Source organism: Lontra canadensis, unplaced genomic scaffold, assembly GCF_010015895.1.
Source record: "Lontra canadensis isolate GAN:19392208 unplaced genomic scaffold, GSC_riverotter_1.0 scaffold41, whole genome shotgun sequence".
In the NCBI taxonomy this organism is placed as follows: domain Eukaryota; kingdom Metazoa; phylum Chordata; class Mammalia; order Carnivora; family Mustelidae; genus Lontra; species Lontra canadensis.
In genome coordinates this window covers 5043160-5064270 of record NW_022631035.1, presented here as the reverse complement: position 1 = coordinate 5064270, position 21111 = coordinate 5043160, and the positions used below count along the sequence as shown (strand labels likewise).

The following is a 21111-nucleotide window of genomic DNA, read 5'->3' as shown; positions in this document are numbered from 1 at the left end:
ACCATCCCCAAAAAGGCAGCTTAATGGATGTTTAATAGCATCTTGATGACATAAAAGGTTCCGCTGCCCCTTGCCACAGCACACAATGGCACAGTTTGAAGGGAAAAGGTGAAAAGGTGGGGCTCTGGAGAAGAAAATTCAGGAGCCAGATTTCACCTCATGGTAGAATTAGATTTTCTTCCATGGGCGAGTGGGGAAGGTGTGGACCCTCGCCCGTCTGGGGAGGACGCAGCTTACCTGGTCTCTTGTTCTCACCTGGCAATCCCATTCTGGAACTCTTCCGTGGCTTGATAGTAGATGGTGATGGCCACCCGGGCGTCTGTGTCGAAGGTGAACTCCACGTTGTAGTGGACCTTAGCCCTGCCGGCCTCTTCTCCAGCGGTCTTCACTTCCTCCGCACATCTGGGAAACCACAAAGACTCAGCACTTTGGGGAGAGCAAATCAGTATTTTTAAATACACAGACACACACACGTGTATTTAAACTTACTACATTATGAGCTTCTCTCCATGGTCATAGACTTATGCCCACATCTTCATTCTGAACGATGGCTGAGTCCCTCAAGGCCCTACGGGGGGCATTTCAGTGGCATCTGATACTTCATAGGGTTACCGTGAACACTTGGGCATTGGCCAGACCCCCTTTTGTTTTGCTTTGTTTTGTTTTTGCTGTAATCAAAGTTTCTATTCACATAGTTTCCACAAGGCTTGTCACAAAAGCAGCAGGCCCCACCCCTCCCCCTCCTCCTTTTCAGAGACCATCTCTACCTCTTCCAGCTGACCATTTTGGCATTCACCTGTGTGTTCCTACAGAACATGCTTGTGTGATTCTTGACTTCAGTTTCAGGTGTTATCCATGGACTTCCTACCACGGGAGCCAGGATTTCTTTCACTTCCCTCAAGCGGCCCCATAGGAGCACACCCCCTGCCTCCAAGGGTGTACATCATGATTCCGGGAGCCCAGCATCTTTGTGTCTGCATTACTGGGTTTATATTAACATGATCAGCTTAGCCACAGAGTGGTCGCTGATTGTCTTTTCCTGAGTCAGTTTTTCTTGGAGTCTGGGCTCATTTCCTACTTCAGTGGCTCAGTGTCCTATGTCCTTTTTACTCACCCACACCCTAGTCCTTTTCTGGCTGGTTACATGTCTCTCTCCACGTTCAAAAGCACCAAGCGCTCTGCGCATTTTGTCTTCTCGAGATGCTCTCTGCACCCCAGGCTCTCTGAGCCTGCAAAAAACCCCCCAGAACACCAGCCTCCCCCATGACCCTGGGGAGGGCCTGCCACCTCTTTCCCACATCTCCTGCCTTCTTCCTTGGGGTACACCTTCTCTGTGGCAGGGCTCCTCTTCCACTAGCCTCCTGGAAAAGGATGTGTTGGAGGGATAAACTCTTTGAGAGATTTTACTCTACAGTCACACTGCATTGAAAGTCCGGTTGAATAAGGAGTTCTAGGGTATAAATACTTCTAAAAAAGACACTTGGAGCATTGCCGCATTATCTCTCAGCTTCTAGCGTTGCTCCTACGAAGAAGCCATTCCAATCGCTGATCCTGTTTTCCTCTGATGTACGATCTCTGCCTTACCATCCACTTAGCTGGGCGCTCCAGTGGTCCCTGCCATTTGGAAACTCAGGCCCTCTGGTTTGGGGAAGTTTTCTTAAATTATTCAGTCGTTAATGATGATCTCCTTCCTTCTATATTCTCTCTTCTTTCCAGAACCATTAGTTGCATGTGGGACCTTGTACACTGGCCCTCTATTCTTTGTATCTTTCCTCTTTTCTGTATCTCAACCTTTTGGCCCCACTTTCTGGACTATTTCGACTTTTCCTCTTCTGTTCCATTGGCTTTTTCATTTCGGCTACTATGTTTTTAATTTCTGAATCCTTTTTTTCCTGTTGGTTTGTTCTGCCTCTGTCTTTCATATTATAGGTATTTCTACGCATCTAAGAATCTTTGGTTGTTTGCTCCTATTTAAGACATTTAAAACCCCAGAAGTGCCTGGTGGGTCAGTTAGTTAAGTGTCTGCCTTTGGCTTAGGTCACGACCCTGGGGTCTTGGGATAGAGCCCCACGTCAGGCTCCCTGCTCAGCGGGCAGCCAACTTCTCCCTTTCCCTCTGCCTCTCCCGCTGCTTATGCTCTGTCAAATAAATAAATAAAATCTTAAAAAAAAAAAAAAAAGACCATTGATTGGAACTCTGAGTGCATGGTGTGGTTTGGGGACCCTGGGCTTCCCCAGGGCCCGATCTGGGTCTTTGGAGGAATCTCCGAAGCCATTCTCTTTGGTCTTCCTGTCCGGGAGGGTCCTCCTCCTCAGAGACAGTGTTCTTCTCTTTGGACAAGGGCCTGGGGGCAGAAGATGTGAGGAGGGCAGGCCGGAGGGCTCAACATCCAGTGTACCTAAATTCACTTAACCCCCATTTTTAGTACTGAGCTCAATCTTAGTTGTGCCGGGGTCCCCTGAGTCCAGAGTCTGTGTTTTAACTTTTCCACTGAGAATTGTCTGCCAGCCTTCGGCCAGGTTGTGGGGAGGGCAGCTCTGGCTGTGCAGCATAAGGGAGGGGATCTGACAGCCCCTCAGCAAGCTTCCCACCAATCGTCTTCATTTTCGCCCTCCACCTCGGCGTTCAGAGCTCCTGGTACTGCCAGTTCCTGAGCCCTCGGGGGGTAACAGTTTAAGTGGGTGATTATCAGCTTTTCCTTCGGCTCACTCAGGATTCTCATCTCCGTGGCCTGCTAAGTTATTTAACACTTGCCTTTGTTCTCGTCCCTACACCACACTGCTGGTGTTCCTTTCCCATTCCCCCAGTCCTTCTGGATTAATCCTTTTAAACAATGGTCTTACTGGCGGGTTTTGGCTGGAAGCAAAAGATCTTCAATCATCCATCTTTCCCTGGAAGTCTGTGACTCAGAATCTACCCTATTCCCGTAATCTCGGAAAAACAGAGCAAGAACACTCTTCAGTCTAACGGTTATTGAATAGCAGGTGTTTTTCCTCCCATTATCTTGTTGAACCTTGACAACAGCCATGAGAGGTGAAGTACGGTGCGGTCTCTACGGGTGGGAAGCCTGAAGCTCGAGGACGAGTGTGATGGCGGTGCTCGCGGGCAGCTGGAAGAGCTGGGAAGCAGGCTGGTCTTCGGCTTCCAGGCAGGCAGGTTCAGCTAGGGCCTCCCAGCACGGCACTTACTGGAGCCCTGGCCCTTGAGCCACAGCCACGTGTGATGAGAGAGAAACAAGGTGCAGAGTCTGGCCTCGGGAGCCTCAATCCATTGTGCTGTCGCGGGGCCCCCCGAGGGAGGGCGAAGGGCCCCAGGGAGGGCGAGGCCCAGCTGCGGGCAGCTCCCCGGCAGAGCACCTCCACGGCTGCCTGGTCCCCAGGGCGGACTCCAGGGCTGGGGGAATAGTTGGGGAAGCAGTCAAAACTTCAGGGACAAATGAAATATAAAAATGAAGAGCGAAGGACAGACAGTAAATTAGCGGTTGCTTAGGTCCGGAAGAGGGTTTTGGGGGACGTGTGGACTCACCCCCAGTGAGCTCAGGGTCTCTTCTGTTCTAAAATTCAACAGTAGTGATGATCGCACAACTCTGAATATACTAAAAACCACTGGACTGTACACTTCAAAGGGCGAATGGTACAGCATCTGAGTTATACCTTCATGAAGTTATATTAAAACAATTATCTGAGAGGAATAAACTTCCTAATACTAACAGGACTGACATCTTTCTTGTCCATTTAGAGAAATCTGGGACCCGTGATTTGCCCTCGCCAAATCTGTCTTCCCAGGGGACCAGGGAGAGCCTCAGCAGACTGGCCTGCTACCCCGAGCAACAGTGTCAAAATTACACTGTCTTAGGGATGGCACAGAGAAGGCAAATGTTGATGAGAATTAATACTGATGACGATTAACCAATCAGCACTACGAGTTCCTCAGAGGGAGGACACAGGAGATGACGAGTAAATGTAAGCAGTAAAACAAGGATTTTATATTCCAACCTGAAATATCCCATTTTCCCCTAGGCTTGCTGAAGCAGCTGCAAAATTCAGTTTTTCCCTCAATAATTCTTCTTTAAAAAAAAAAAAAATCGTAAAACAAGGATAATAAGGACTGCTTCCAGGAAAGGAACAAGTCCTCCACAAACACAGACGCCAAGTTCTGAATAATCTGGATGCGGGGAGACCTAATCTCTGTGGACAGGGACTGCTCGGTCACTGCCGGGGGAGGGGTTCATGTCCTCGAGCCCCGGGGGGATCAGACTCTGCGTCTTGCAGAAATTGCTTCCCAAGTCTCTGGGGGGAGTTGGCTGTGCTGCACCTAGAACCTGGGTGAGCCCCCCCCGCCCCCCCGCCCCGGGGAACTTACTTTACGAGTCTTAGCGTGTCCTTCCGGATGTTGACCAGGCTTCTCAGAGTCTTTACAGGCTCTTGGGGAGGCGGGGCAGCGTAAGGAAACTGTCAGAAACAAAGTGGGAGAAGGCAGTGTGTTTAGAGAGATGGGTAGCTGTCCCCCACTGGCACAAAGCTTCAGGGCTGACAAAGAACAGCCTTTCAAGGTGACATAGGAAGGCACAACTCTCCTAACTAAGTGAGGACACCGAGAGCCGACGTGTTAAGTGAACTTGCTCAAGGTCACGGCCAGTGGGCGAACGGGGATTCTATTTGGCGTCAAAAGGCGTAGGTTTATCTGCTTTTTCCACTGTAGGCAGCTTATTTGAGCCAGCATTCAAAATGTGGATAGCTAATAAAAACTCCTGCTGAAGTTCCAAATACCAAAGGACACACTGTGGCCGAGTTAATCACAAAAGGCTTTTCCATCTGACCTGAGACAACAGGGAGCCAGACCTGCATGGTTTTTCCCTTCCGTGAAGCCACATGGTGTCTTCGGCATTTAGGAACTGCAAATAAAAGAGAACCCCATCGTGTGTACAGAGCCGAGGCTGCAAACAGTGAAGAACAAATTTTCCCCGCAGCTGGTTATATAAAGCAGAGTTCCTGAAAATGGGAGCCAAGAGCTATTTTGGGGTCATCAAAGGTTTATGACTGTCTGTCATTTACCTTACACTTTCACTCTTTCCCCATTGGGATGGGGAGTTGTGGATGATGAAATTGAGATAGGGAGGGGGACACAGTACAAGACTTAAGTGGGGTTTGCTTTCAGACTATTAAGAATGATTTTTAAATGCTGTCAGTATTCTAGTGTTATCTGGACAATAAACATTTTTTTAATTTTTAATTTTATTTTTATTTATTTTAATATTTTATTTATTTATTTGACAGACAGAGATCACAAGTAGGTAGAGAGGCAGGCAGAGAGAGGGGGAAGCAGGCTCCCTGCTGAGCAGAGAGCCCGATGCGGGACTCGATCCCAGGACCCCGAGACCATGATCTGAGCCGAAGGCAGAGGCTTAACCCACTGAGCCACCCAGGTGCCCTGGACAATAAACATTTTTTTACACAAAATTCCCAGAAAATCCGCCGGCCAGGCTTTGTAGCTTGGCGAAACTGCAGTACTCCTAGTTCTAGAAGTGTCTACCTCCTAGCGCTGGGATCAGAAATAGGACACTCACATGATCCCCTAACTGTACCTTCACAGATTTTTGCTGAATGTGGTTCTTTTTCTTGGGAAACATAATTTAATCTAAGGTACATCTGATTTTATGTGTTCAGTATGATTGTTGATAATTCACTTGCATGAATGAGACGCTGAAGTAAACACATTTAGTCTATGTTACGCGTGTTTACGTCACCCACTTTGTGGGTATTATATAGCAACACCGACCTTATTCATTGATACACTACATGTATATTCTTTTAAAATATTAGGACTGTTCGTTTTTCTAATTACAAAATAATACAAGTTCAAGCAGAAAATTTGAAAAACACAAAAAGTATAAAATCGGCTACCATTTCACCACTTGGCAATACTAAAGTTAACTCTGTAGGATGTGTCTCTCCAGATAGGCATCCATCCTCCCATCTGTCCAGCTACTCACCTACCCTCCTCTGTGTCTAGGCACAGTTTCAAACTGTGCCCACTGTTCTATTCTCGTTTTCACTTAGAAAGATGTGGTAAATGTTTCAAAAGTCTATAATCAGACAACATTATTACTACATTGGAGAAAGGGACATCTTTTATTTAATCAGTTTCATAGTATTCAATGTTTTCCATTGGTTTTACACTTTTTTTCTTCTTTTTTTGCCGATACAGATGTTGTGGTGAGTGCCTTGTTCCTCCATTTTGGCGTGCTTGTTTGATTACTTCCTTAGGACAAATTCCTAGAAGTGGAATTACTGGATCAAAGAGTAAGCATATTTTTAAGACTTTAAAAAATATTTTGCCAAATTGTTCTCCAGAAAGCTGATTCCAATTTTGCTCTCCCACTGGCAGCATATGAGGAGGCTTTTCTATAGGAAAGCTGCAATTTCTAGTTCAGATCCTATCTGTGGCCCGTTTTCCCCACCCCCCCACTTTCCTAGGCTGTCACACTAAAGGAATTTAAAACAATTTTAAAATAAGCTTAAGCAAAAAGTAATTAGGCAAGAAAATCCGACACAAATGCTAGTCTATTCTAAAGCCAAAATAAATGACTTTGGGATTAAAATTTTTTTCTGGAGTAGCAAAGTTAATCATACTCATTTACACAGGTACTTGGGAGTTACCCATAAATCCTACCTGAGTTTAAAAAAAAAAGAAAAGATGATTCTTCTTTCATTCTTTACCCTTCCCCGCCCACCAAAAAAGAAAAACAAAAGGAAAGGGAAAAAGAAAGATGAGAGTTCTTCGTCTTCTACTTGGAATAATCCTGGAGCTTCCATTTTCTGTCAGAAAGGTACTGACCTTGAAGGTCTGGTCCATTAGTCTCCGAGCAGATCAAACTTTATTCCTTGCATACTAGTCTTTACCTAAAGCTTGTGTTCATTAATGAAAAGTGGAACAGAATTCCAGAAACTGCATGTAGATATCCTTCATGAGGCTGTTCAGTTTCTGTAGCCCAGAACGGTGTCTGAGAAATGGGAAGGCACTCCATAAGGCCATCTTGAGCTTGAGGCAAGAAATCAGGATTGACCTTACAGAAGGCCTGGCAGTCTTCCTCCACCTGTGGGCCTGGTGGTGGCATGTTTTGTACAAGATCGAAAAGGCCATTTCTTCCCCCTGACTGGCCTAGTTGTGTCAGGGTACTTGTATCTGGGAGAAAAAACTCTGTTTGGTCCTTCCTTGTCACCATTCACTCTCTAACTCAGCGGATGCTTACTGAGTATGTACGACGTGCCAGGATCAGGCTGGGTTCTTTAGGTATGTACTTCTTCATCTTACTTTTACTGTGATAAAATACATATAACATGTTCACCTTCAGCATGTTAAGCACACAGTTCCGTGGCCTGCACTGTATTTACAGGTCATGCTACCATCACCACCCTCCACCTCCAGTTTCTTTTTTTTTTAAATTTTTTAAAATATTTTTATTTATTTATTTGACACAGAGAGAGATCACAAGTAGGCAGAGAGAGGGGGGGAAGTAGGCTCCCTGCTGAGCAGAGAGCCCGAGGTGAGGCTCGATCCCAGGACCCTGAGATCACGACCCGAGCCGAAGGCAGAGGCTCAACCCACTGAGCCACCCAGGCACCCCACAACCTTCAGGTTAAATACATTCTTCATTGGGGCACCTGAGTGGCCCAGTTGGTGAAGCATCTGTCTTCGGATCAGGTCACGATTGCAGGGTCCTGGGATTGAGCCCCATGTCCGGGCTCCCTGCTCAGCGAGGGAGTCTGCTTCTCCTTCTCCCTCTGCCCCTGCTCGTGTGTGCCCTCTCTCTCTCAAATAAATAAATAAAATCTTTTAAAGAATAAAAATAAATTTAAGAAATACATTCTTATTTAATATGTTCAACACTAAGAGACACGTCTGCCGTGCACACCAGACTGTCAGGTCCTCGAGGAGCTCAAAAATATGTTGGTTGATTAGATAAATGAAGAATGTCAGGACTGACATCCTCATTTTTCAGACAAAAAAACTGGATTCTAAGTTTTGTGTAATTAATTTTGTGTAAAAGATTTGTGTAATTACTGAAGATCCGGGGCTAACGAGTGGCAGCGTCAGGATTGGAACCCAGAACTGGGAATTGACTCCAAAGTCACCGCTTTCCACGGCAGCTGCCTCAGCTCGTGCAGGGGACGCTGCTCTGATCCCGTGAGTCCTCCAGGAGCCTGAGCACAGCGCAGAGTCTGACACTTAAACACTCACTGCAAAAGATACCAAATCCTGTTCAGGTTCTGGAAGCCAGTCACAACTCCGGATTACATCCTTATGCTTAGCCAGCAGTTCAGACAAAAGAACACCTAATACCGTACTCCTTTCACATTTTAACTGGAGTATCTAAGGTCTTAGAGAAAAGCTTTCTTGGAGCACAGCAGGACAAAACCCTTTCGTTTTTAAGATCTAAGAGCACCTGCAGAAGACATGACCGTACATTCAGGGTACACTGGTGCCAGAGAGCACTGACAGCAGCAGAAGCGGCTGCGGCTCACCTCCTGCCGAGCTGCTCAAAAGCGTGGCACTGATAGATATTTCTAGAACACAGTGGTTTCTCTGCGAAACTCTGTGTAAAGAACAAAGAGGCGTACCCATCCATTGAACACCCGCACTTTGCCCCGAGTTCCGCGCCGCGGCTGGGATTCGGTGAGGGCGCAGGCCCCCCTCTCTTGGTTCTGTCTGTAGGGGCCCGGAGCTGTGACAGCTTGTATCTGCGCCATCACCCTCCCAGGACTGGCCTGCTGTGTCTGTACTGAAATTAGCCCAAGTCTCAGAATCGTTTAAATCCCGAACACCTCAAGTCCAGGACAGGAGTATAGTACAGGCTCAGCCAAATGAAATCTTTCAATGGGCCCCAGGGGACTGCCCGTCCGGGTTCTGCCTGAACACTGAGCAAGTAAGTTCCTCTTCCGCCTTTTATCCCAGTGTTCATGGGTTTCCTGTTACATTTGCGGGACACTGGCCAAGTGCCGCTTAGTGGCCAAATGAGGAACTGCACGTTTAGACTGAACGGAAGGTGAGCCCCTGAACGTGTCTGTGTGTGTGTGCGCGTGTGTGCACATGTATCAACCATGTGTCCTAGATTAAAAAAAAAAAAAAAAGAATTTATTTATTTATTTGTCAGAGAGAGAGAGAGAGAGAGAGTGAGCCGGGGGAGCATCAGGTAGAGGGACAGGGAGAAGCAAGTTTCCCACCGAGCAGAGAGCCTGATGCGGAGCTTGATCCCAAGACCCGGGCACCATGACCTGAGCCGAAGGCAGACACTTAACCTACTGAGCCACCCAGGTGCCCCGTCCTAGATTTTTTAAACCATTCTAATTTCAGAGATTTTGTTAAACCACCCCAATAGATGCACTCAGATTTTGTGGTAGAAAATATGATCACAATGCCTCTGAGGTTATAAAATACCTTATTTTGGCTGTAAATTATTGGGCAATTCCCAGTAGTCTGTAAAAAGGACTATGGTCATTCAGAAAAATAACTAACTTCAATAAAAAGTTTTTTTAAAAAAATACATAATTTGGGGCGCCTGGGTGGCTCAGTCAGTTAAGGAACTGCCTTCGGCTCCCGTCATGATCTCAGAGTCCTGGGATCGAGCCCCGCGTCGGGCTCCCTGCTCCTCGAAGAGCCTTCATTCTCCCTCTCCCTCTGCCTGCCATTCTGCCTACTTGTACTCTCTCTCTGTCAAATAAGTAAATAAAATCTTTTTTAAAAACCTCATAATTTGCTAACATTTTCTATTGGCTTCAGGCCTGGTCATATGCATATGGCAGCCCAGATATGGCCACTGGGGGCTCCTTCAGTTGGCTACTCTGTCCTTTGCAATGCCTCCATCATTTTGTGAGCACTTCTTTACTTTCTAGGGCCACAAGATATTCCAGGTCAATCTCGTGTTTTTCTCCATACCTGGAATTGATCGTGTCTCCAAAGAGCCCTGGTTGTTTTTAGAGAAGTCTACTTCCTACCATTATGTACTCACTAATCTTTCACTAATGAACACTTGATCTGTTTCTAGTTTTCACTACATAAACAATGATGCCATGAACATTCCTTGAAAGGAATCTTAATAGGAAAAAAGGCCGAAAAACGGGGGGAGGGAAGGGTGGAGGAGAAAAACAAATTAAAATGCACTAATTCAGTTTTTATTTAGGAAAGAAAATGCTCCAAATGCCAAAACCCTGCTTCCAAAGAGAAAGGAGATTATTTTAGACAATCTATAATTAAAATAGAAAAGTACTCATTTTATATATTAGCAGATATGTAATATTTGTGCCAAAGAATCAAATAATAGTTACTATGGAAACCAACATCTGGGGTCGTATGAATAACTCATTTACAGCACTACATGAATGCTTTCTTTTATAGATTATAGGGCTTTTATATTTAAATTTCACTTCCTTTTCATTTGATGTCTGCTTATTTTCTCAGTTTTCTCTACTTCCCCTCTTGTCAGATGTGTAGTGTGTCCAAGACTTACCAGTGGGTATTTTTAGACTGGTGATGCTTTAGAACATTTTCTTAAATCAGCGTCAGGGGAGAACAGTTTAGTCTTGGCTTGAACGCTGTGAAATGAATACAGATTTGCCTATTTAACCAGCTGCAGCCCTGAGACAGACTGTATTGTGCCTGCTGTAGACCAGAACGTCAAATGCGCTATATTTACAGCAGTAAAACCCCTTTTCACTGATTTCTCATCCAATCCTCATGGGGAGTCAATCACCAGTGTAGAAAGACCACTGATCACAAAGCTGACAACATGCAAGACACTCTTCTCATGTATATCAAAGATGGGAGGGAGACACTACAAGGGTGTCACAAGATGACCTTAACACAAAGATGCTCGGCGTCCAGGTTTGGTTACCAAAGGAATCAATCCAAGAAGGCAGTCTATTTATAGTCTGTTAACTCCTCCGCAAGGTCCCCTGGCAGGAAGCACACAGGACCAGTGTCATGGCTATGTGACATCACATCTAATGTTGACCTTTTCCAAAATATTTACACCCTATGATGAGATTATTCTTAATTAACCAATTCTCTCCAATCACCCTAATAGGTGATAAGAAAAGCATGAAAAATCCACTGCAGAGTAAAGCACCCACCATAAAATCACACAGATCTGGGTCAATGACCATTGCTGTGTACTGCCTTGGCGACAACTGAAACCTACTTGACTTTCAGTTCCCCACTGATAGCTCTCGCCAAGACACTGCGCACCCCCCTCCACCAACAGGACCATATAAAGCACAACCCACTCATTTTGTGCTTCTAAAATAAAAGTACCTTTCTGAAGATGAGCTGTTTTTAGATATAAAAGATTTTGCTTGACACCAGAGAATTTTAAGGGGGGGTTAAAAGGGAAAAAAGAAGTGCTTTTATTAAAGTGGCACAGTCATCTTTTCCCTCTAGCAAGTTGGTAAATAATGACTAATGGTCAGAGAAACGACTCCTTTCAGACAAGCACTCCATTCTGAACGCCTGACTTCCGGATTTCATCTGGTCGAAAGACTCATAACCTAGCTCACAAGTAAGAATCCACTTTTAAGTGAGAGATTTTCAGATGCCTGACACTCTATGTAAAGAATGTGCCCAGAGAGACAAGCACCGGTATTAGTCAAAATAGGTATTTTAAAAGATAGCACACATATTTTTTTTTCTGTTCCCAAAGAAGTATATGAATGTCACTGAGTGTTAGTTTTCCAGTCATTTTTCAACAGGCCAATTACTAAGATGGGCAAGAGGAACAAAGGCTTCTTCATTCCTTATTTCAAAAACAAAAAACTGTAAGCTGGTCTTCAAGTTAAAGGGGTCCTTCTGTGCTCCCACTGAAATAAACTGACTCTAACATGATATAAATAAGGTCTAAGATTAATTATAAGAGTTGTCAAGTCTCCCCTCATATTCCTGGAGAGAAAATACACTCTGGCTTGAGAAAAAGGACAGCAGTATGAAATGTAGAACTAGGTACGTTTACAAGCCAATCAATGACAGGGTTCTCAGCCCTGGTGAGGCCTGGTGAGTTTGGCGAGGCTACCGGTTTGCCGATACAGCCCTAGGAAGAAAGCGGTTACTCTGAGTCAATAACCCTACTGAGTAACAATAAAATAAGTAACCCTTATTTTCTTCAGCTAACCATGAGATTTGGAAACCCCATATAATGAACATATAATAAAAACCTATGGCGTATGTCTGGGTAACTTTAATTTCTAAGTTATTAATATTATGATCTGGATTCTGCAGCTGATTTAACAAGGTGACATTTGCTTCACTCTGCCCTGCTAAACTTCCAGAAGTTTTGAGAGCTCTGACTCTTCTTCAGCCACCTTTAACAGCAGAGAATACCCCAGGTTATAGCCCAACTGAACTACCCCTAACTTGGCTCATACGAAAGCCTTAGCTCATTTAAGTGTTCCATATAGTGAAATCTAGCAGCTAGAACTATAACCTCTATAGGCTGAATACAGAAGGTAAATCTCAGAGACAAAATGCACTCCAGCTCCAAGGTCGACTTTTGTCACTGGCTTCTCTCTCATTCTGTGTTCCAGCACCATCCCTTCCTTGGCCTCCTACTTGAGATCTCCGCCTCTCTCCATGTCTTTCACCTGTCCCCTCTCAGCCCATTCTTGCAAATCTCCACTCCTTCAGCTACATCCTTTAAAATCTCCAATTTTCCTCTTCTCAGCAACTGTGTCTCTAGGGTGCTTCCTCTTTTTACTGATTTCCCCTGAGTTATCAAGACCCTGAGCTTCTGATCACCTTTCAGGGCCTGTCGGGGTGATTCCAGTTCATCCAGAATAAAAAGGTGTCCTGGCATTAACCATAAGCTTTCTGAGACTAAAAATAGCCAAGTTCCAAGTTTCAACATGGTACAAGACAAAAGATGGTACAATGGATAATAATTCCCCAAGAAGCAATATACAGTCACATCTCCTAACATCGCTAATCTGACTCCTAGGTTTGTAATTCTTGACCATTAATACAAAGATTCTTTAAGCGTTAGTTAATAATCTGTTAAGAAAGCATAGCTCCCTAATTAAGTGGGAAGTCAAAAGTTCAGCAAGGATTTAGTGACTGGCTTCTAACAAATAAATTATGGAAAAGGAAAGATATATAGTGGTAAACCTGACAGACACCATCTTGACCAAGTGATCAAGGTTGCCATCAGCAGTACTGAGCTGGGCTATCACGCACCTCTGAGGTGATCAGAGCACTTACCACCTGGGAGTCTTCCTCCAAATTTGTAGCCCTGGTGTGATCACAAGAAAACACCCGAAAACCCAAACGAAGGGAAGTCCTACAAAATACCTATCCAGTACGTCTCAGAATTGTCAAGGTCATGAAAAATAAAGAAAAACCGGGAAACTGCCCCAGATGAAAGGAGATAAGACAAGGAGGTGATGTGGGATCTTGGATTGGAAAGAGAGACATGAGTAGAAAAACTAGTGTGGTCCTAATGAAGTCTGTAGTAGTTGATTCTGATTTTTTACCCTTTTTTTTTTTTTTTTTTTGGTTTGGGTTTCTTTGTGAAAAGAAAGCTGAGTAAAGTCTGGAGTTTTTTAAAAAAAATAGTAACGCACCCATGCTAATTTTTAGTTTGGCTAAACGGACCACGGTTGTGTAAAAGGTTATTCAGCAAGAGGAATGCTAAGATGCGATGGAAAGCAGAGGACCTCACATTAGAAGGTGTAGGTCTTGTCTCTTGCACTACTGGTCATATAATTTCCGACAAATCACTGTACCTCAGTAAGTCCCCACTTCCTTACCAGTAATATATGCTTCCTATTCGCACCTCATAATTTGTGAGATTAAGGGCTCTATTAATCAAGGTCCAGTTAGGAAAAGAGAAACCACACTGGTTATTTTAATAGAACTTAATATAAGGCACTGGTTCAATGGACATTAGAGAACGAAAAAAAAAAAACACACAAGAAGGGGACACTGAGCTGACAGAGAGTGACCTCAGGAAGCAGCTCCCTCCCCTCCAGGCTGAGGGAACAGAGGGGAGAGGTGGAGGTTATCTGATCTCAGACACCTGCTGAACCTGGGACTCAGAATTTCTCTTCTCCTTTTTAAGTATAGTTGATAGAAAGAAACTGAAGATGACACAGACGAATGGGAAGAAAAATGTTCCATGCTCGTGGATTGGAAGAATTAATATTGTTACAATGTCCATATTACCCAAAGCAATCTACTGATTTGGTGCAGATCCTTTTCGATTTCTGAGGGGGACCCTTCTGCTCCCCCACCCTTCCAGCACCCCCTGTTGGCGGAGCCTGGCAGGGCACTGCGGGCCATGGAGAAATGGGACCCCTGGGCCCCAGCCCCAGCATCTGGGAAGGTTAGAGGCCGGGAGACAATGGCTTAGTTATTAATTGTGAAATAACCTCGTAGACCGTCACCTCTGCCCACGGGTTCTATTATTATCATTACTTCTGTGAAGGGCTCAGGCCACCCGTGTGCTCTGCGCTTTCCTTTAAACATATTTTAAGGTACAGGTTAGCTGAGGATATACACTCGTGGTGTTTCCAGCATTTAAAATGTGAATAAACAGAAAAACGGCTAGGGACTACGTTTTCTTCTTGTATGATAGCAACCTTTACGCAAAGCTTCATTTATCAGTGCTGCCTTCTAAAGACTGACTTCTGTAATGACTGGGGCTGCCATCTTAATGATGGGCCTGGCAAGGCCATCTTACAGGTGGCAATAAGGGTGCTTCTTGGGGACGCTAGTCTGAACATGTAGCAAACTGTTACTGGACTCAGGAATCTTTGACTTTTATAGAATTTGTAGAACAGTTTCGTTATAAATTAAGGCTACCATGCATCTCTTTAAAATCTGAAAAAAATTAACCAAATTTTTCTTTGAAATGCAACAGCAGTAAGCATAGTTTCCCGTAAGGCAGTGTGTCCGACGACAACAGGAAACAGGGGTGAGAGTGTACACTGAGCTCCAGTATGTTTCAAAGAAATTTCGAGGAAATTCCTACTACACAGATGCTTTAGTTTCACTGCTGAATACCACAGCAGATCTCTGTGTGCTGGTTTGTTAAGAAACGACATTGACCAACAAACCACAAGTTCAAGTGTTTTAGAGGCACTTTCCAAGTCAGCAAACTTATGTCATAAAGTTCCTTTCTCAGAGCTTCTGCAAAACTGTACAACACTGCGTGTGCATGTGTTTGATCTTCCTGTGAAAATGATTATAAACTTGAGGGAAAAAAATTCATGTTGCACTTGTCTTCGTATCACCCAGAGTGATTAGACCAGAACATGGAGAAGACAGAAATAGGTATGAATACATCAATGAGGTCTTCAGAAGAGCATAGAAAGGGCCCATGATGGCTCTCAGGATCCTCTCTGCCCCTCAGGCTAAGTGGCAGGCTAGCAGCAAGAGTGTTCACAGAATAACTAGAAAACACACACCGCCAAGTGTTTTTTAATAAACTTAAAAAAAATTAAGTTTAACTAGGAGCTAAGACTAGAGAATAGAAATGAGACTATTTAATAAAGTGATGGCAACACCAGGAGCTAGAAGACCCCATTTCAGGCCTCGATTCTTGCATTTACTGATCAGTGAGACCTTGGGGGAGTAATTTATCGTTTCTGGGCATCAGTCTCCTCATCTGTAAAATGGGATTTACAGCCCTCGTCTATCTCCGAGGGTAATTAAAAATCAATAAGAAATGTTTTAAGGTTCATACAATGGTATGAAAATATTGGTGATCATTAGTGATCACTTGTGATTTTCATTAGTGATACTATGTTCTTTTTTTCAAAAAGATTTTATTTATTTATGAGAGAGAGAGAGATGATAGGGGCAGGGGCAGAGGGAGTGGGACAGATTCCATGCGGAGTGCAGAGCCCGATGTGGGACTTGGTGTTAGGACCCTGAGATCATGACCTGAACTGAAACCGAATCCCATTCTCAACAGACTGAGCCAACCAGGTGCCACAATAACACCATCTTCTTTAGAGAATTCTACCTGTCATACAGTTGCAAATGCAGGCAGACCTCAGATTTGTGCGGGTTCATGGCCAGACCCCCTGCAATAAAGTGAGTCAAATGAATGGGACATGAAGGGAACATATGCTGTTAGAACTTGCTCAGTGCAGGATTGCCATAAACCTTCAATTTGTTAAAAAAAAAAAAAAACAACAAAAAAAAAAACCAAAACCAAAAACCTCAACATCTGGGGTGCCTGGGTGGCTCAGTGGTTAAGCATCTGCCTTAAGCTCAGGTCATGGTCCCGGGGTCCTGGGATTGAGTCCCACATCGGGCTCCCTGCTCAGCCTGCTTCTCCCTCTCCCACTCCCCCTGCTTGTGTTCCCTCTCTCGCTGTCTCTCTGTCAAATAAATAAATAAAATCTTAAACAAAAAACAAAACTCAACATCTGTGAACCGCAGTAAGATGAAGCCCCATGAAACAAGGACCACCTGTATTTAGAAAACTGAACATACCAATGAAATATCAGCAATTAGGTAAATCTCTCATATCTGTGAATCCCAAAGCACTTGGAGTAAACAGCATTAGGATGTATCTCACTTTGTTGTGACCCAGGAGAGCTGCTGCAAATCTGCCACATGCCCTACCGGAATTCAACCTCTCGGGAACAGCAGGCTCTTGGGGAGACATAGAAATTCCTACCATGGTGACTGGAAGGCTCTTTGAGGTTCTCAGCTTATAGCTGGAAGGCAACGGGAGATACTCTGTAACGTGGAATGGGAGGTAAGCAAGGTTGCGGCCCTGGCAATCCAACAACCAGGACTTCTACGACGTGACCCCGAACAACCATGAGCCACTGAGGAAAACCAAGCACAGGACTGCACAACCAGCCTGTGTCCTGCAGGGAGACACGCGCACCCGCTGCGGTTACTGAGAGCGGCGGAGGGTTGCCCATGCAGAGGCCAGGCTGCCCTGCACCCCATGAAGCACCCCGTGCACCCCAGCTCTGCACCTCTCTCCGTGGTCCCTGCCCACGGGTAGGGGCTCCCTGAGTGACGCTGAGAGCAGGCTTCGGAGACAGCACTGGCACATCTATGGACCACGATTCCTTTCTCTCTTTCTTTTTAAAGATTTTATTTTTATTATTTATTTGAGAGAAAGAGAGAAAATGGGAGTGGGGTGAGGGGCAGAGGGAGAAGCAGACCCCCCCCTGCTGAGCAGGAGACCAACACGGGGCTTGATTCTGGGTTGCCCTGGGATCATGACCTGAGCCAAAAGCAAACGCCTAACCAACTGAGCCACCCGGGGGGCCCCCCTACTCCTCCTTTTTTTTCTTCTTTTTTAAAGATTATCTATTTATTTGACAGACAGAGATCACAAGTAGGCAGAGAGGCAGGCAGAGAGAGAGGAAGGGAAGCAGCTCCCTGCTCAGCAGAGAACCCGACTCGGGGCTCGATCCCAGGACCCTGGGATCATGACCTGAGCCAAAGGCTGAGGCTTAACCCACTGAGCCATGCAGGCGCCCCCCCCTTTTCTCCTTTTTTAAAAGTCAGGTTTACTGGGGGCTCCTGGGTGGCTCAGTGGGTTAAGCCTCTGCCTTCGGCTCAGGTCATGATCTCAGGGTCCTGGGATCGAGCCCCACATCGGGCTCTATACTCAGCAGGGAACCTGCTTCCCCCTCTCTCTGTGCCTGTCTCTCTGCCTACTTGTGATCTCTATCTCTGTCAAATAAATAAATAAAATATTTAAAAAAAATAAAGTCAGGTTTATTGAGATCTAATTTACATCAAAAGAAAATTCACCATTTTTAGTGTACAGTTCTCTGAATTCTGACAAACGCATACAGCCATGTCATCACAATCATAATCAAGGGACAGAACACTTCCATCACCCCTAAATGTTGCTTCAGGTCCTTCTGTAGGCAGCCCCTCCCTGCACCCCAGTCTCTGGCAACCACGGATCTGCTTCCTAGCCCTACAGTTTTGCCCTTTCCAGAATGACAAGACACATTCTTTCCGATGCTTACATAAAACACCCAAAGCCTCTGTCAGCTCCCAGACAACACTGTGTGCTCCGTTGCCACCCGAGCCTGTCGTGTATGTTAGGAAGAGGGGAGAAGCCAGGCTCGAGGATTTGAAGGGCAACAAAATTCACTAGGGCTTGGGATGCCAATACACCCTCTCCTGAAAGCAGGATACATCCTGGTGAGATGGGAGCAGCTCTTTCAAGTCCCCAAACAGGCCTCATTTTAATTCATCCCTGTGTAAACATCCTAGTTTCCTCTTCCATGATGGTACGGCACAGGACAGAGCCTGATTTCCTTCCAGGTTAGATGCACTTCTGGTATTAAAGGAAAACATGAATTATGGTAGCTGGGGCTGAATATAGATGAATAAGAAAATTCTGTTCAAAGCTAAAAACTTGAAGTTTCAATAGGACGTTCTTCTTCCTGTCAGATCTGGCTTGACCTCACATTGAGTAAGTAATTCGAGCATCGTGAAATACTGGAGTTTTACTCAATCCTGCAGGAAGCACTCAAGAGCTGTGCCGGGCTTCGGATAGGGTTAGGGTTCTCTATGTGACCTGAGAAAGCTGTTCGCTAACACCACAATCACACTGTAATACATGAATATATCAGATCGCCACACTGTGCATCTGAAACTTACACAACGCTCTATGTCAATTATATCTCAATGAAAACACATAAGTTCAAAGAAAAAGAGACAGTGAAAGGCGAGCAGAGAGTGGGAAGAGACATTTGCAATATATTTATCTCAGAAAGGACTTCTATTTTCTTAGTAATTCCTTACAAAGAAAGAAAAAGCAGATAAGCTAACAGAGAAACCAAACAAGCTAACAGAAAAGATTTGAACTAGGGCGCCTGGGTGGCTCAATGGGTTAAGCTTCTGCCCTCAGCTCAGGTCATGGTCCCAGGGTCCTGGGATTGAGTCCTGCATTGGGCTCTCTGCTCAGCAGGAGCCTGCTTCCCCCTCCTCTCTCTCTGCCTGCCTCTCTGTCTACTTGTGATCTCTGTCTGTCAAATAAATAAATAAAATCTTAAAAAAAAAAAAAAAAGAAAAGATTTGAACTGGCACTGCACAGAGCAGTAGTAAACATGTGTAAGTGTGCTTGACCTCATGAATCATTAGGAAAATAAGAATTAATCCTACACACTCACCAGGATGAAAAAGATGGAAAACAGTAGGGGCTGGGGACTCTGAACCATGCTGGTTGGAGGGAAATTGGTGTAATTGCAGTGGAAAGCTACTCAGCAGTCTTGACAACAGCATACTCCCAAGCAGAGGCAAGGCCAGTCCCAGGCACACTCGGAAGACACCCACATACACGTGGCCCACGAGATCCATACGACAGGGACAGGACGGTCTCAGCAGCACTATTCATCGTAGCTCCACACGACAGCGTGCTGAAGGCTATAAACCATCGTGCAGGTGAACCGTGGAACATCACACACGGAGCACCGCATGACACGAAGAAACAATCGACGCAACGAGACCAGCAAATCTCACAAACATTCTGCGTGAAAGGAACCAGACATAAAAGGGCACGTGTGTACGGTTCTGCTTACATAAAGATCAAATCAGGAGAGGAGACGGGATAGCGGTTACCCTGAGCGAGGGGTTGTGATAGGAAGGGCGATCTGGGGAGCTTCTGGGGGTCAGGCCATGTTCTAGTTCCTGATCTGGACACTGGTCATAGAGGTGTGTTTGCTTTGTGAAAATCAAGTGTACGTGTAGGATTTGTTACCTTTCAGTGTATCTGTTATACATCAAAAAGTATCACTTTTATCTTTTAAAGAGTTTTATTTATTATTTGATAGAGAGAGAGACACACAGCGAGAGAGGGAACACAAGCAGGGGGAGTGGGGGACAGAGAAGCAGGCTCCCCACTGACCAGGGAGCCTGATGTGGGGTTCGATCCCAGGACTCTGGGATTGTGACCTGCATCGAAGGCAGATGCTTAACCAACTGAGCCACCCAGGTGCCCCAAGTATCATTTTTTTAAAAAGATTTATTTATTTACTTGACAGACAGAGATCACAAGTAGGCAGAGGCAGTCGGGGGTGGGGGAAGCAGGTTCCCTGCTGAGCAGAGAGCCTGACATAGGGATCGATCCCAGGACCCTGAGATCATGACCTGAGCTGAAGGCAGAGGTTTTAACCCACTGAGTCACCCAGGCACCCACCCAAGTATCATTTTTAAAAAGGACAAGCCAGCCCTATATAAATAGATCCAGAATGATCTCCTAAGATGTGCTACTCAATTAAAAAGCAAGGAGAGAAAGCAAGCAAGAACGGAAGTGAGAACGAGCTGTGCAGTGATGCTCTCGTACCTGCCTCCAGCCCTCACTGTTCCCGTTCTCCAGCTGCTGGGAATGTTGGCCACAAACAGCCCAGAGCTGCTCCTTCTCCAGCAATTACAAACCAGAGCCTCCTGGTCCAAGAAAGTGGCCCTGATTTCTCGTTCATCATACCACCATGGGGCCGTCAGTGGCCAGGGAGACGTGGGCAAGGGCAGACAAAAGGCCAGGACCCTTGCCTCAAGATCGGGAGACTCTGCGGTATAAGCTGTACTGCGAAGCTTTCCCGAGGGACCAGGCTGAAGCGAGTTTCTGCCAAGACCACATCGTTCGTTGTTCACTTTTGCCCCCCTACCCCCATCTGGCTTCTGCTATCCCCATTCCCAGGAGAGCCTTCCTTCAATAAATAGCTCTCACAAAGATCTCCATCTCAGGTTTGTTTCTGGAGAAGCTGGTATCTGGGGGTGGGATTTGGGTAGGTTACTCACCTGCCAGATGGCAGGGAGGACCCACCCACCCAGATGGTCCCTGGCGCGTTGCGGTGGTGGGACACGGGGCCGGGGATGCACAGGCTGGTTTATGGGGTCTGGTACAGGAAGTACAAGAGAAATGGAGACATTAAAACTGTAGAAGTGGGCGGCTGTCAGTAAGAGCCATCCATTCATCGAAAAGGGAAAAAGCCAGCCTCGGATATAGCAATCAACAATTTAAGGCCAACTATGACAGGCAGCCAGACTCCTGTGGCCAATTTTCTAAGATAGTCATCTCTTACAGGCACGGGACCTAACTTTAAGGAGTGGCCACACCAAAAAGAAGGCTGAGCT

The 21111-nt window shown here is 45.5% G+C and overlaps 1 protein-coding gene across 7 annotated transcripts in view; it reads right to left on the bottom strand.

Moving 5' to 3' along the window:
* Positions 1–21111, bottom strand: part of RNF157 (ring finger protein 157) — a 78407-nt gene that overhangs the window by 21370 nt on the left and 35926 nt on the right. For 2 of the 7 annotated variants that reach the window (XM_032870552.1, XM_032870549.1), the window contains exons 3-5: positions 4820–4894; positions 4363–4451; positions 256–402 (exon numbers count right to left, since the gene is read on the bottom strand). In XM_032870552.1, coding sequence (XP_032726443.1) covers positions 256–402; positions 4363–4451; positions 4820–4894 — 311 coding nt within the window. Of the gene's footprint in view, positions 1–255; positions 403–4362; positions 4452–4819; positions 4895–19148; positions 19259–20775; positions 20968–21111 lie in introns of those variants that run through there. The other 5 variants (XM_032870550.1, XM_032870556.1, XM_032870553.1 and 2 more) reach the window with 4 other exon arrangements.